The 17,527-nt window shown below is 33.0% G+C and overlaps 1 protein-coding gene across 12 annotated transcripts in view; it reads right to left on the bottom strand.

Moving 5' to 3' along the window:
• LOC149958979 (CUGBP Elav-like family member 1) overlaps positions 1-17,527 on the bottom strand; it is a 570,682-nt gene that overhangs the window by 500,557 nt on the left and 52,598 nt on the right. For 5 of the 12 annotated variants that reach the window (XM_090166341.1, XM_090166347.1, XM_090166343.1 and 2 more), the window contains exon 1: positions 6,596-6,816. The exons of 5 other annotated variants lie outside the window; for them this stretch is intronic. In XM_090166341.1, coding sequence (XP_090022467.1) covers positions 6,596-6,735 — 140 coding nt within the window. In that variant the 5' untranslated portion in view covers positions 6,736-6,816. Of the gene's footprint in view, positions 1-6,595; positions 6,906-17,527 lie in introns of those variants that run through there. 2 more of the 12 variants (XM_090166355.1, XM_090166344.1) reach the window with 2 other exon arrangements.

The raw sequence follows: 17,527 nt of genomic DNA, 5'->3' as shown, positions 1-17,527 counted from the left end.
TTATTACTCCTTTTTTCAAAGAAATTCAATTTATTACTCCTTTTTTCAAAGAAATTCAATTTATTACTCCTTTTTTCAAAGAAATTCAATTTATTACTCCTTTTTTCAAAGAAATTCAATTTATTACTCCTTTTTTCAAAGAAATTCAATTTATTATTCCTTTTCAAAATATGCCATTTATTATTCCTTTTCAAAATATGCCATTTATTATTCCTTTTCAAAATATGCCATTTATTACTCCTTTTCAAAATATGCCATTTATTACTCCTTTTCAAAATATGCCATTTATTACTCCTTTTCAAAATATGCCATTTATTACTCCTTTTCAAAATATGCCATTTATTACTCCTTTTCAAAATATGCCATTTATTACTCCTTTTCAAAATATGCCATTTATTACTCCTTTTCAAAATATGCCATTTATTACTCCTTTTCAAAATATGCCATTTATTACTCCTTTTCAAAATATGCCATTTATTACTCCTTTTCAAAATATGCCATTTATTACTCCTTTTCAAAATATGCCATTTATTACTCCTTTTCAAAATATGCCATTTATTACTCCTTTTCAAAATATGCCATTTATTACTCCTTTTCAAAATATGCCATTTATTACTCCTTTTCAAAATATGCCATTTATTACTCCTTTTCAAAATATGCCATTTATTACTCCTTTTCAAAATATGCCATTTATTACTCCTTTTCAAAATATGCCATTTATTACTCCTTTTCAAAATATGCCATTTATTACTCCTTTTCAAAATATGCCATTTATTACTCCTTTTCAAAATATGCCATTTATTACTCCTTTTCAAAATATGCCATTTATTACTCCTTTTCAAAATATGCCATTTATTACTCCTTTTCAAAATATGCCATTTATTACTCCTTTTCAAAATATGCCATTTATTACTCCTTTTCAAAATATGCCATTTATTACTCCTTTTCAAAATATGCCATTTATTACTCCTTTTCAAAATATGCCATTTATTACTCCTTTTCAAAATATGCCATTTATTACTCCTTTTCAAAATATGCCATTTATTACTCCTTTTCAAAATATGCCATTTATTACTCCTTTTCAAAATATGCCATTTATTACTCCTTTTCAAAATATGCCATTTATTACTCCTTTTCAAAATATGCCATTTATTACTCCTTTTCAAAATATGCCATTTATTACTCCTTTTCAAAATATGCCATTTATTACTCCTTTTCAAAATATGCCATTTATTACTCCTTTTCAAAATATGCCATTTATTACTCCTTTTCAAAATATCAAATAAGTATTTTTTCTTTCCCGCCAAAAAGTAGAAATTTGCGCCATCTATTAGAAATAAACTCAAATAAAATCGTACTTCTCAGTTACTGTTTCCCCATAATAAGGTACAAATAAGATAAAACTTCTATTTATTATCGGCCATACTTCAAATTGAAATCGTGAGATAAAATAAGTTAAAAATCTTATCAACATTGCATGAAAATTGTATTGTTTTACAAAAACTAACAAATAATGTTTTTTTTAGAACAAGTGCATAGCCTGAATAAAAAACTGGCCAGCTTCTCAAGTTTATTGGTTTTTTCCCCCTCATAGCAGTGATGGGCACCGCTCCTCTCATTGTGAGCGCTTTTGTTATTATGAGCGAAATTGAGTAGCATAATGTGTTTTAGAAGAGCGCGAAACAAAAATGAGAGCGCCAATTTTCAACGCTCACAAAAGAGCGAAAAGAGAGGAGCGCCAATTTTCAACGCTCACAAAAGAGCGAAAAGAGAGGAGCGCAATTTTCAACGCTCACAAAAGAGCGAAAAGAGAGGAGCGCCAATTTTCAACGCTCACAAAAGAGCGAAAAGAGAGGAGCGCCAACTTTCAACGCTCACAAAAGAGCGAAAAGAGAGGAGCGCCAACTTTCAACGCTCACAAAAGAGCGAAAAGAGAGGAGCGCCAATTTTCAACGCTCACAAAAGAGCGAAAAGAGAGGAGCGCCAATTTTCAACGCTCACAAACGAGCGAAAAGAGAGGAGCGCCAATTTTCAACGCTCACAAAAGAGCGAAAAGAGAGGAGCGCCAATTTTCAACGCTCACAAAAGAGCGAAAAGAGAGGAGCGCCAACTTTCAACGCTCACAAAAGAGCGAAAAGAGAGGAGCGCCAATTTTCAACGCTCACAAAAGAGCGAAAAGAGAGGAGCGCCAACTTTCAACGCTCACAAAAGAGCGAAAAGAGAGGAGCGCCAACTTTCAACGCTCACAAAAGAGCGAAAAGAGAGGAGCGCCAATTTTCAACGCTCACAAAAGAGCGAAAAGAGAGGAGCGCCAATTTTCAACGCTCACAAACGAGCGAAAAGAGAGGAGCGCCAATTTTCAACGCTCACAAAAGAGCGAAAAGAGAGGAGCGCCAACTTTCAACGCTCACAAAAGAGCGAAAAGAGAGGAGCGCCAATTTTCAACGCTCACAAAAGAGCGAAAAGAGAGGAGCGCCAATTTTCAACGCTCACAAAAGAGCGAAAAGAGAGGAGCGCCAATTTTCAACGCTCACAAAAGATCTAAAAGAGAGGAGCGCAAATTTCAGCGCTCAAGGCAACTTCAGCGCTCAAAAATGCGTGAGCGTTAGCGGATATTAGGCTAGCGAGTGCGAGCGGTAAGTGAGCTGAGCGGCTCTTTGACGAAAATGCCCAACGCTGTCTCACAAAAGAGCGAAAAGAGAGGAGCGCCAATTTTCAACGCTCACAAAAGAGCGAAAAGAGAGGAGCGCCAATTTTCAACGCTCACAAAAGAGCGAAAAGAGAGGAGCGCCAATTTTCAACGCTCACAAAAGAGCGAAAAGAGAGGAGCGCCAATTTTCAACGCTCACAAAAGATCTAAAAGAGAGGAGCGCAAATTTCAGCGCTCAAGGCAACTTCAGCGCTCAAAAATGCGTGAGCGTTAGCGGATATTAGGCTAGCGAGTGCGAGCGGTAAGTGAGCTGAGCGGCTCTTTGACGAAAATGCCCAACGCTGTCTCACAAAAGAGCGAAAAGAGAGGAGCGCCAATTTTCAACGCTCACAAAAGAGCGAAAAGAGAGGAGCGCCAATTTCCAACGCTCACAAAAGAGAGGAGCGCCAACTTTCAACGCTCACAAAAGAGCGAAAAGAGAGGAGCGCCAACTTTCAACGCTCACAAAAGAGCGAAAAGAGAGGAGCGCCAATTTTCAACGCTCACAAAAGAGCGAAAAGAGAGGAGCGCCAATTTTCAACGCTCACAAAAGAGCGAAAAGAGAGGAGCGCCAATTTTCAACGCTCACAAAAGAGCGAAAAGAGAGGAGCGCCAATTTTCAACGCTCACAAAAGATCTAAAAGAGAGGAGCGCCAATTTTCAACGCTCACAAAAGAGCGAAAAGAGAGGAGCGCCAATTTTCAACGCTCACAAACGAGCGAAAAGAGAGGAGCGCCAATTTTCAACGCTCACAAAAGAGCGAAAAGAGAGGAGCGCCAATTTTCAACGCTCACAAAAGAGCGAAAAGAGAGGAGCGCCAACTTTCAACGCTCACAAAAGAGCGAAAAGAGAGGAGCGCCAATTTTCAACGCTCACAAAAGAGCGAAAAGAGAGGAGCGCCAATTTCCAACGCTCACAAAAGAGAGGAGCGCCAACTTTCAACGCTCACAAAAGAGCGAAAAGAGAGGAGCGCCAACTTTCAACGCTCACAAAAGCGCGAAAAGAGAGGAGCGCCAATTTTCAACGCTCACAAAAGAGCGAAAAGAGAGGAGCGCCAATTTTCAACGCTCACAAAAGAGCGAAAAGAGAGGAGCGCCAATTTTCAACGCTCACAAAAGAGCGAAAAGAGAGGAGCGCCAATTTTCAACGCTCACAAAAGAGCGAAAAGAGAGGAGCGCCAATTTTCAACGCTCACAAAAGATCTAAAAGAGAGGAGCGCAAATTTCAGCGCTCAAGGCAACTTCAGCGCTCAAAAATGCGTGAGCGTTAGCGGATATTAGGCTAGCGAGTGCGAGCGGTAAGTGAGCTGAGCGGCTCTTTGACGAAAATGCCCAACGCTGTCTCAAAGTACTACCCTCCTCCCATTCTCAGTTTTAAACCGTTTCAAATCGCGACTAAAGTCAAATGCCAAGTAAAACAACGGCCCTGACACGTGTCACCTGCCACCGGAGACGAAGCGACGACGTTATTGTTTTTAACCAGTATTGCGAATGACAAGAGACTGTTTAAGTTACGTCAACCGCGTAAGAAGATCCTCCCATCCCAGAATAAGTTTTAAAAAAACAATCGCCATAGCAACTGCGCATGCCCGCAAGAGAGGGGAAAATATATATTTTCGGTAGAGCGCACGCCTGAACGAGATTTAACACGTGGATCCAGATAATAGAGCGCTACCTAAGAGCTAAAGTCCAGCAAGTTAAAACACCCCATTTTTAAGAAAATCTATGATAATTTCAATAATAATTGAATAATTACAATATATTAAAATATTGTGTTGTTAATTTTCCGGCAAAATAAAATCCGGAAAAATAAAAAATTTAAACCACTTTATTTTTAAAGGTTCTTAATGTTTTTAACTTTTTATCGATATAAAATGTCTAATATCAGTAAACATACTACAAAACTTTGTGTTACATTGTTAATTAGTTTAAAGCTAGTCTAGAGGTTTAGTTTTACTTTTAGGTTCGAAAAAATTACGCGAAAATAACGTTTAATTTAAATTTGCAAACAATATATTAGACTAATCATGGAATTAAAACTTTTTTATTTTTTCGGAAAAATACGGAAAATTTTCCGGAAAAAAGGGTTCGGTAATTTTCCGGATAATTTTCCGACTTACAACACTACTAAAAAATAATGTTAAAGCAATAGACGTATTACAAATTTCTTTCAGAAGTCATGTATTTTGAGTTGCTTGACTTTGGCTTTCAGGTAGCGATCTGAGGTTTCAGGACCAATATCTACAGTTATCTGGTGTTCGGGTTTGGCTTGTTGCAGATTCCAGAGAAATAAATTTTACGTATTGAACACAGCCATAAGTACCTTAATATCCAAGTATGACACTTCCTATGGTTTTAATGCTAATTTTGTGACCGAACCTTTATTTGACAAGCTCAGACTGGGACTTAAAGCAAGTGGCGGCTCTTTTTTTTTTCAAAAATAAGAAAGACTTTATTGGTGCATATGGCAGCGGAGGCCTTCACACCATGTGCATCATACAGAATTAGACTACAAATTGAAAGTATTACAAACAGTGATAAGAAGATAAATACACAAACCAAAAACAAAACTATTGTTAACGAATGCCCGTGGCGGCTCTTGTCTAGTTGCATTCGCTCGCACTAGATGTCGTTAGCGTATTTATCAAAACAATTTGAGAAAGCATCGAATCTAGCCTAAAAAGTGTGGCAATTGGGAGCTTCTCGCGTTGATCGGCTGTTCGGAATCACGTGATTATTAACTTATTAAACAAGGGGTTTTCGGGAAGCCAATAGATGGCAGACAAATCGCAATCCGTCAAAGTCCCTGGAAGGTGCTGCCACCTAGAAGCGCTTTTAGAAGCATTTTTGGGAACTTTTGTTTACTTTTTTTTATAGAGCCATTGGCTTTAAATTCACTCTAACTGAGTAGTGTTTTATAGTCCTTGGTAGTAGCATATTTCGACACTAGGGGCTCTGTGCTGAAAATAAGTTTGGTTCAATTTTTTCCTAATTAACATACTTATTGTTATTATATTACTTATGACACAGGGTTGTTTGGTTATTTTTTAATTGAGATAAGTTGAATAATTTCATTAAAATTATATATTTTATTGATCTTTTGACGTTCTACGCCTTTTTGTCTTCACAAATTGATTAATAATTAACGTAAACTACATTGTAAATAAATTTAAATAGGTTCTCCAGCTATGTCACTTCAAAGAAAACTTAATTTTGAAAAATACATCCAACTATAATAAACCACTTACATCATTAACTTCAAAGGTTTATTGACCTACTAATAAAATTTAATTAAAATTAAATGTTTGGATAAACTCCTCTTAAAGGTAAACATTGGATAAATTTGGCTTAAAATATTAAAAGGTAGAATTTCCTAAAATTCAATTTGAAATCAGCCTATTGATTGACTCCTAAATATACACATCTGGAAAATAGTTTAAATATTTCACAAAAATTCACTATTTCTTGTTGTTGTAGTGAATTTTTGGTATAAGGCTTAGCTACAAATATAGTACTATTTGAATAACTAAATTCGTTCTAAAAACAAAACATTTTCAGACGAAAAACTCTGAATAAAAATATTAACCATTTATATAGCTAATTATAAAATAAAAAGACATATTTAAAATTAACCGAAATAAATTTTAAAAACGGTTTCAAGTCACAAACGGAAAACACAAAAATGCAAGGCCTAGCTAGCATCGTCTGGAATCTTCGTAGTCCCGCCCCCCTCTGGCGCGTGGAAGCCGGCATGTCGACCGAGGCTTAACGGAGAAAAAACGCGTCCTTTCCTGAAGACCCGTAACCCTTGGCTTGTCTACCGCGAACGCAAACAAGATAGAAGGGTCAGAAAATGATCTCTAAATAAATACTCCCCAAAAGGTCGAAAATAAATCTTAAGGCTTACCCTTGACAAACGCGATCGGCAATGGCTTCAATTTTGCACAACGACAAGGCTGTTGATTCGTTACTGGAACTTCCGGCGTCAGAGTCTTTGTGCACCGCGACTGGAAGTTCGACGATCTCCCCGTTATCACACGTTGACATTATGTTAATTTTTAAATTATAAATAATTTAATTATCCGAAAATTCAACGGCACAGGAAAGTCGGATAATAATTTCGAATAAAATTTTCGCGTAATGGCGACCAAACTTGTCAATGTGGATAGTTGAAAACGAGATGATAAAATTCTTCCCCAAAAATAATTCCGATGATAACTATAGTGACGTCACGAATCTAAAGAAGTTGTTTTTAATTTATTTTTGGAATTACTGAAAACCTGGCGACATCTGTGACCAATAACACGAAATAAATTTCAAACTTTTTTATTTAATTTATCTTTATTTGTTCGTTATTATCGTTTTTTAAATGTACAGGGTGAATCAAAAACCATTTATAGGGCCTTAATAAAAATCTACTTCAATTTCAAATGCAATGTTATTTATCTGAGGTAAAATAAAACTTTTATTGAATTCTAAGTAAATTCGAAATAAAATCATATCATAAATAAACTTAACTTACTTAAAAACCACAATTAAAATTAATTAACCAACGTGGCTAATGTATGACATCACAGCGAAGCCTATTCTACAAGTAACATGACCAATAAAAGGATTTTGTTAATAATGACACAAGTTAATATAAGCCCAAAACGTCATTTGTAAATACTAACAAAGGTGGATTAACAATCATAAACAAACTGTAAATTAGGTTTACCGAATGTTTACCTTCAAAGAGAGTATAATGTTAACGATGGATCAGGTAACTTTATATTTCTGCCACAAGAATAACAGGCGCTAGTTACGTTAGCACACAATTTTTCCATGTAAATTATACTCCCTTTAACCCTACATCTGTTAGTACGTACAAATAACCCTTGGTCAGGACTAAAAAAGAACAAACACCCTGTACATAATAAAAAATAATAAAAAAACGATAAAAATGAACAAACGTGAAACACAAATACGAACCGGTATCAAAAAACACGCCACAAAAAATGGTAAAAATTCGTCACTTATTATTTAAAACGCACAAAACATTTACAAAAATCCGACACAACCGACTTTCGCACAAATCAACAGAGCAAAAAACCCGCTTCCAAAAACCCGCTATCTACAAAAAGTACTTCAAACAAGAGTCGAAAATACAGAGGCGCAAGTTTTGGGCTAATCTGTAAGTAGGGGGTTCCAAAGTCCAAATTTTCCGTATCAACATCTCCTGATTCTTTTATTTTTTTTGTTTAGCGACTGATAAAAATTTGGTTTACATACAACACCTCGAGGAGGCGCCTTTGTAGCCTACGAAATAATTTCGACTGAAATCTAATTTTATTATTTCGTATTTCGAATTATTCAACGCGAGCGCGAGCGCTTTTGCGCGCGAACTTTGGGATGTAGAAAAGTTTTTGGGAAAACCAGTCGTTTTAGCCTCTGACGATCCCAGCTCGTCAGATGGTGGGGAAGAGAGCTGTTGCACGCGCTGAGGTCAGCTATCGGGGACCACTTTGGCTCCAGTCCACGAAAAAGAGATATCTTACATAAGGTCTCTAGATCTTACAAGCATCCTCCAACCCCCTGTTTTCTAAAAGCGTACACCACTCTCTAGGTGCAGTTTTTAATATTTAAAGATGTTTCGGGATTTTGGGGATGGTTTATGGAACTTGGATGTGTTTTATTGGTTTATTGTTTTAGAGTTATGGATGTGATTGGATTTTTTAATCGACGATTTGAATCAAATGATTTTTGAATCAACGATTTAAATCAAATTTTTAATCAAATTAAATTTATTTAATCAACGATTTAGATCAAATTTTTAATCAAATTAAATTTATTTAATCAACGATTTAAGTCAATTTTTGAATCAACGATTTAAGTAAATTTTTGAATCAACGATTTAAGTCAATTTTTGAATCAACGATTTAAATCAAATTTTTCAATCAAATTAAATTTATTTAATCAACGATTTAAATCAAATTTTTCAATCAAATTAAATTTATTTAATCAACGATTTAAATCAAATTAAATTTATTTAATCAACGATTTAAATCAAATTTTTCAATCAAATTAAATTTATTTAATCAACGATTTAAATCAAATTAAATTTATTTAATCAACGATTTAAATCAAATTTTTCAATCAAATTAAATTTATTTAATCAACGATTTAAATCAAATTAAATTTATTTAATCAACGATTTAAATCAAATTTTTCAATCAAATTAAATTTATTTAATCAACGATTTAAATCAAATTAAATTTATTTAATCAACGATTTAAATCAAATTTTTCAATCAAATTAAATTTATTTAATCAACGATTTAAATCAAATTAAATTTATTTAATCAACGATTTAAATCAAATTTTTCAATCAAATTAAATTTATTTAATCAACGATTTAAATCAAATTTATTTAATCAACGATTTAAATCAAATTTATATAATCAACGATTTAAATCAAATTTATGTAATCTACGATTTAAATCAAATTTATGTAATCTACGATTTAAATCAAATTTATGTAATCAACGATTTAAATCAAATTTATATAATCAACGATTTAAATCAAATTTATGTAATCTACGATTTAAATCAAATTTATGTAATCTACGATTTAAATCAAATTTATGTAATCTACGATTTAAATCAAATTTATGTAATCTACGATTTAAATCAAATTTATGTAATCTACGATTTAAATCAAATTTATGTAATCTACGATTTAAATCAAATTTATTTAATCAACGATTTAAATCAAATTTATATAATCAACGATTTAAATCAAATTTATGTAATCTACAATTTAAATCAAATTTATGTAATCTACGATTTAAACGCCGATTAGGCGTTATGAAATATTATACGCAATCCCAAAGAACAATTCCCAAAATTAATTAACCCACAAATTGCACAAGTCATATACATACCCCGCAAACCCAATATGCTGTTAGCTTATCAAAAGTCAAAATTTAGGCCAGAGATTCCAACAGTAGACCGGTTTCGCCCTTTTGGAGCTCATCAGTACTGTGTAGGAACTCTGGCTATCCTCGGAAATCTGCCGATATCAGTAAAACTAATAAACATTCAGATTGCCCTATATGTGAGCAGTCCATTGCAACTTATAGTGAAATTCTTCACCAATTATTGCATGGCGGTCGCTATTCAACAGACATCTTTGGCCGATTAGACGTTATGGAATATTATACGCAATCCCAAACGACAATTGAAAAATAATTAATCCATAAATTACGCAAGCCATACCTATACCCCGCAAACCCATATGCTGTTAGCTTACTACGTTATTAAATTTTATATTTCACAAAGTCGATTAGGCGTTATGAAATATTATACGTAATCCCAAAGTAAAAAATTAATTAACCTATAAATTGCACAAGTCATATCTATACCCCGCCAACCCAATATACCGTTAGCTTACTACGTTATTAAATTTTATATTTCAAAAATAAGCCGATTAGACGTTATGTAATATTATACGCAATCCCAAAGTACAATTGCAAAAATTAATTAACCCATAAATTGCACAAGTCATACATACACCCAGAAAATCTGAACCATATCCTCACGCGACTTCTTGTTTTGAAAACCAAAAAAAACGGTTGCCAAAGAAACGTTTTGCGTTGAGAAAAATCTGTCGAAAATTATCACGAGTCAGACGACGACACTTGACCCTGCCCGCTTTGACGATTCCCATAGAAGCCCCAGCGTGGCACTCAGCGTCAAGCGACAAGGCAACGCCAGATGCCGGGTATCTATTCGGAAGTAGTGGGAGAGAGAGAGTGGATTTATAGACATCGATTAAGATAATTTTTCGGGGTAAAAATAAATTTTGTCGCCTCGCGCAGCGGAATTTGAAGCGGTTTGAACACACCCACTCCTTCTACTAACAAAATTCTAACACTTGTTCCCCTGATATTATCGCAGCCAAAAATAAAGTCGTCTCAAAGGGAGGAGTATAAATATAAATCTACTTTCAATATTTTTCGCTTACGTGGACGGATTTCTCGCAGAATTTTCATTAAGCAGACTCTTAATAAATTTTGCCACATTTTGCAACGGAAGCGCGAAACCGAGTGAAACGTTATTGTCGCGACGGAACTCACTTGTTTGATCCTTTTTACACACTATCCCTACGGGATTTGTATGTAGTATTTTCACCTGGTACGTAGCCGCCGTGGCCGCCGCCGTTTGGGGCATAACTCTCGCACCGTTTGCGGTAAAATGGTAAATAATACATCAATCGACCGAAAATATCAAACCTTCGCTGCCTTTATTAATAATTTTGATAATGAGTTCTTAAGTTGCCCATTTTATTGATTTTGGCCGATTTTACGCACTGTTGTGATATTTGCATTTCGTACCAATTGATACAGGCGCCATCTAACTCCAAAAAAACATTCCGCTTGAATTAAAAAATGATTACGTAGTTACCACGGAATAATTACAAAATGATTACGTAGTTACCACGGAATAATTACGAAATGATTACGTAGTTACAACGGAATAATTACGAAATGATTACGTAGTTACAACGGAATAATTACGAAATGATTACGTAGTTACCACGGAATAATAACAAAATTATTACGTAGTTACCACGGAATAATTACGAAATGATTACGTAGTTACCACGGAATAATTACGAATTTATTACGTAGTTACCCCGGAAAAATTACAAAATTATTACGTAGTTACCACGCAATAATTACAAAATGATTACGTAGTTACCACAGAATGATTACGGAGTGTTTACCATAATAATTTCAGACCATATTGTAAGCAGATAACGTCAAGCGGTGAACCCATTCTCTGTCACGAATCCCCTTTGAAATTTGAAATCTGTAGATCCCGAACGACCCCAACACGACACCTCATTCACTGACAAATCCCCGACCCCCCCCCCCTAAAATTAAAGTTTAAAATTCAGCCAAAATTCATATCCGAAGAGAGAGAAATAATTCTGCAAAACTTTTCCCGACCAAAAACAGAAATTCCAAAGTTTATATGAAGTCTTCCAAGTATTACAAATGTCCTTAGCTTTCAAACTAACCTCCCCTTCTCAAAGCGAGTGCAGAAGTGGGGCATAAGCCCCCCTCTCGCGGTTGCAGCGAGAGGGGGGGCGCACAAATAAGGGGAAGGCAAGACCATATGGAAATGTACGCTAGGCTAATTTAATTAAATATTCTGGTTCGTAAAAGGGTTCCCTTCAAATCTACTTTTAGAGAGAATGCCTCCCAAGTTTTCCCCAATTTTCGGAATTATGAAAGGAAAGACTTTGGCGTACAATAATTTTATCAAAAATAGAGGAAATTAGATTTATTCACGCGCGCGTTCTCGTTTAAGGTATGTATTAATTTAAATTCTTTATTTAATATTAAATATTTCGTTGTTTTTGAAAAAGATGTTTTACGTTTTCGTGGATTTTTCGCTCTGACTAATGAAATTGCCGTAGATTTTTGTTTCTAACGTCTGGAAATAATTTACTAATTAGTTTTTTTCTTTATAATTTATCGAGCACGCGCTAATGGACCCGGGAATTTATGTCGTTATTAGTTCCGAAGTTCAAGAAAAGTTCACACTATTCGCGACCGAAACGAGTCTAGGTGGCGCAACGGCGCTAGCTTCTCCGAAGTAGCCCCTATGATCTGACGTCTGCTACAGACAAATTAAAAAGACATAAAAAGTTTTTTTCTTAAATAAACTTCTCGAAATATAAGCAAACGATTCAAAAATCATATTGAAATGCGAGTATAATTATTTATAAAATCAAATTTACGAATAACGATGAGCTTTAGCCGCTACCTATCTACGTTTCAATGGCGAACCCAAGGGAGCGTAGCGGTAGTTTTCGAATTATAAAGCTTAATTTAACATTTCCGCCACCAGGTTTAATCCATTTGATCATGATTTAATCAATTAACCCACTGAATCATGATTTAGACCATCTGATCCTGATTTTAATCAAAATTTTATCCATTTATCCAGATTTTAATCATGATTTAATCCATTTAATAATGATTTAATCCATTTAATAATGATTTCATTCATTGGATAATGATTTAATCTATTTAATAATGATTTATTCCATTTAATAATGATTTATTCCATTTAATAATGATTTATTCCATTTAATAATGATTTATTCCATTTAATAATGATTTATTCCATTTAATAATGCTTTATTCAATTTAATAACGATTTATTCAATTTAATAACGATTTATTCAATTTAATAATGATTTATTCAATTTAATAATGATTTATTCAATTTAATAATGATTTATTCAATTTAATAATGATTTATTCAATTTAATAATGATTTATTCAATTTAATAATGATTTATTCCATTTAATAATGATTTATTCAATTTAATAATGATTTATTCAATTTAATAATGATTTATTCCATTTAATAATGACTTATTCAATTTAATAATGATTTATTCAATTTAATAATTATTTATTCAATTTAATAATTATTTATTCAATTTAATAATTATTTATTCAATTTAATAATGATTTATTCTATTTAATAATGATTTATTCCATTTAATAATGCTTTATTCAATTTAATAATGATTTATTCAATTTAATAATGATTTATTCAATTTAATAATGATTTATTCCATTTAATAATGACTTATTCAATTTAATAATGATTTATTCAATTTAATAATGATTTATTCTATTTAATAATGATTTATTCCATTTAATAATGACTTATTCCATTTAATAATGATTTATTCCATTTAATAATGATTTATTACATTTAATAATGATTTATTCCATTTAATAATGATTTATTCCATTTAATAATGATTTAATCCATTTAATAATGATTTAATCCATTTAGTAGGGATTTATTCCATTTAGTAATGATTTAATCTATTTAATAATGATTTATTCCATGTAATAACGATTTAATCCATGCAATCACGTTTTAATCCATGTAATAATGATTTAATCCATGTAATAATGATTTAATCCATTTAATAATGATTTAATCCATTTAATAATGATTTAATCCATTTAATAATGATTTAATGAAATGATTTAATCCATTTAATGAAATGAAAATGGGGGGGGGAGAAAAAATAGGAGAAAATTATGTATACAATAAGAGAAAACGGTTGTCAAAATTATTTAAAGTAGGAATATAACATTAAAAATAAAATTGATAACCGATATAAATAATCGAAAACTATCGGCGAACAGTGTTGGTAATAAGCATCTTTAAAAACTAGGACAATATGAAGACTATTTTAATTTCTTCAGACGTTTCAAATATAGGGTATTATAGGAAATTTAATGAAATTACAGGAGAAAAAGGAAAGACGTGAAATTATAGGAAAAAATAGGAAATATAGGAACTGTGGTCACCCTGAATAAGGTCACGCCAAAAAAAATGAACACGGACTGGACCAAACAAGCCCGAAACAGTCAATAAGAATTCAAGCATATCGCGACAACGGAACTAGACATTCTTTCGAGAGTGGTCAGCGGCTTCGAGACGTACTGTCCAGTTAAGCTGGTCAAGAAGTGGACAGCTCTTTGATGGATGTTTTATAGTAGTGGCGGATCATATTAAAAGAGCCTATTGGAAAACGTGAGGGAGGGAGAATATTGGAAAATACAAAATTAAAGGTCTATATTTATGGTGGATCACCTAATTTCCTATTTCCGCCACTAGGGTGTAGCTACCGCTAGTTACGTTACAAGCTAGTCGCGGCTAATGTTAGCAGACGATTTTACGAATATTCAAAGGGACTGATCGTTATGTTATTATACGCTACCTTGAAGTAAATTATCTTAAAACAGTGAATGACACGACTTCTGTTGTCAGTTTCTATAAGCTTTGAAGGGGCTTTGTTAATTTAGTATTTAAATAAAATTTTAAATATTTTACGAATTATTATGAGATAGAACTATGAAGGACTTATATTATTATTATGAATACTTCTACCTACAAATGACGTTCGATCAATAATGTATATCTACTTAAAAATTACTTAATTAAATCACCACGTCAATATATTTACGAAAATGTCAATTCAGAGCAGCCTCAATTAAATTCAATTTTTAATTTACGATTAAATTTATTTCAGACTAATAATTAAAATTATTGCATATTAATAATTTAATGCAGATTAATAAATAAATTTAATGCAGACTAATAATTAAATTTAATGCAGACAGGTTAATAATTAAATTTAATGCAGCCAGATTAATAATTAAATTTAATGCAAACTAATAATTAAATTTAATGCAGATTAATAATTAAATTTAATTCAGACAGATTAATAATTAACTTTATTGCAGATTCATAGATTATTAATTAAATTTATTTCAGAGTAAAATATTAATAATTAAATTTTTATTGAATTGAAGATTAAAAGAATAATTTAACTTATTGAATTGAAGATTAATATAATATTATTTATTGAATTGAAGATTAATAGATTAATAATTTAATTTATTGCAGATAAATAATTTAATTTATTTCAAATTAATAATTTAATTCATTGCAGAATAATAATTAATTTTTTTGCAAATTAAATATTTAATTTATTGCAGATTAATAATTTAATTTATTGCCGATTAATAATTTAATTTATTGCCGATTAATAATTTAATTTATTGCCGATTAATAATTTAATTTATTGCCGATTAATAATTTAATTTATTGCCGATTAATAATTTAATTTATTGCAGATTAATAGATTATATTTTCTCGCAGATTAATAGATTAATAATTTAATTTATTGCAGATTAATAGATCAATATATTTTATTGCAGATTAATAGATTTATAATTTAATTTATTGCAGATTAATAGATTAATAATTTAATTTATTGCAAATTAATAGATTAATAATTTAATTTATTGCAGATTAATAGATTAATAATTTAATTTATTGCAGATTAATAGATTAATAATTTAATTTATTGAAGATTAATAGATTAATAATTTAATTTATTGAAGATTAATTTAAACTTTAGTTTACCACTGCACTCAAATTATCAATGAAATTGGTGGCAGTCAACTCACTAAATCCAACTAAATCTATAGACTGGGTCTATCGGACACCTCTGATTTCTCATATAAGCAATCATCACAAAAGCTATTTTCACCCAATCATATCTTTTGTTCAAAAACAAAAGTCTGCGTGTAGGAAAAAGCGCCATCTATGTTTGACACGCGGAGTTGCAAATCGGCCCGTAATAAAATGAAGGAGTAGGAAAATAGTCTTTGCCTTTGTAAAGGGATTGGCAAACGAGCGAAAGATGAAGATCGGGGCGTCACAGCTGCGAGTCGAGCGGAGAATCGGCGATGTCAGGGGATGCCAAAGCAAATCGCAGCTTGGCCAAATAACAAGGGCAAACAAATTGTCGATTTATACCGAAAGATGGCGGGAGCGGGGACCCCTGCCCGCTGCGGATTTACAGGGAAAATATTTGTATTTAATTAATACTAGAGCGATATCCGTCGTCATGGGAACCTCGCCTAGTCACCTTCTATGTATTATTAAAATATACAGGAGCCAGCGACAAAATTACATACGATTCGAAATTCTATCGGAATGGTGTTTGCAATCGAAATAACGGAGCGCGTTTTAAAATAAAAATGCACTGGTGATATTAACCGGATTTTACAGAGAAGGTTATCTGATATATCCAGGATTTTTCAGAGATAATCCCTTGATATTTCCAGCTTTTTTCTGACACTTGTCTCTGAAATTTCCTGATCTTTTCAGAGATTTTCTCTGATATTTCAAGATTTTCCCAGTGATAATTCCAGTTTTGTACTATAATTTTAGGTTTTATAAGCAATGTTTCCCTGATATTAAAAAATTTCAGAGATCTCCTCCAGCTTTTCCTAGGTTTATTCAGTGATTTATCACGGAAATTTCTAACTTTAGTCCAGTTATTCCTTTTTTTTTCAGAGATTTTCTCCTGATATTCCTGTTTTTTTTCAGAGATTTTTCATTGTAATTTCCAGGCTTATGCAAATAACCTAAATACATTTTTTCTTTTTATGCACGCACTTCGTTATTTTGTTATTCAGGATGTGTTTGGTGGGGGCGTGGTCTATGTAGTACTTCTCTTTTGCTTGTCGAGTTCGTACTACTCTCGGTTCCAATATTTTTGGAATTTCAAATATTTTCCTTCACTTTTCCCCGATTTTTTTTCGGGACGGGGGGCGTGGCCGATGTAGTACTTCTCGTTTCCGTAAGATTGTCGAACACGTACTATTCTCAGTAGCTTAAATAGGTTCCAATATTTTTGGAATTTCAAATATTTCCCTTCACTTTTCCCCCATTTTCTTTTGCAGGGCGAGGGTGAGAGGAGTGTCCTACCAATCATGAGCCCAGGGACGGAAACAGTTCCCAAAGAGTCAACATTTTGAGATTGCTTACCAATCGGAGGGGGGCTTGTGGGCTCCTCTCTCAGATTTATTCCCAGAAGAGGAAAATGCTATATTACGCGATACTTTTTCGGCAAAAGAGAGGAAACTCGTAAGGGTCGATTTCACGGAACCAGTGCCGCCATCTGTATTCGAGGCACGAAGTTATTTTCGCCCAAAAAATGCCCCATCGGCCTTTTCCGATTGAAGTCGCGCCTTATGTTTTTAACATTACTCTTTCCTGGAAGCAAAAAAAGCCAACCCGGAGATCTGATACAAAGATACGGCGTCTGGGCCCTGGCGGTAATTTGGATCGAAATTCCAAGCATCGCGTATTGAGCCGCAGCAACGTGCACGGTCATTTCCAAAATCAGATATGCATTTAGAGAGACTGCTAGGTATATCAATTTCATGTCATAATTA

Source organism: Leiobunum rupestre, chromosome 2 (assembly GCF_980474605.1).
Source record: "Leiobunum rupestre chromosome 2, qqLeiRupe1.1.hap1, whole genome shotgun sequence".
Classification (NCBI taxonomy): domain Eukaryota; kingdom Metazoa; phylum Arthropoda; class Arachnida; order Opiliones; family Sclerosomatidae; genus Leiobunum; species Leiobunum rupestre.
Note: the sequence above shows the minus strand (reverse complement) of the source record. Positions and strands in the feature narration are given on the sequence as shown.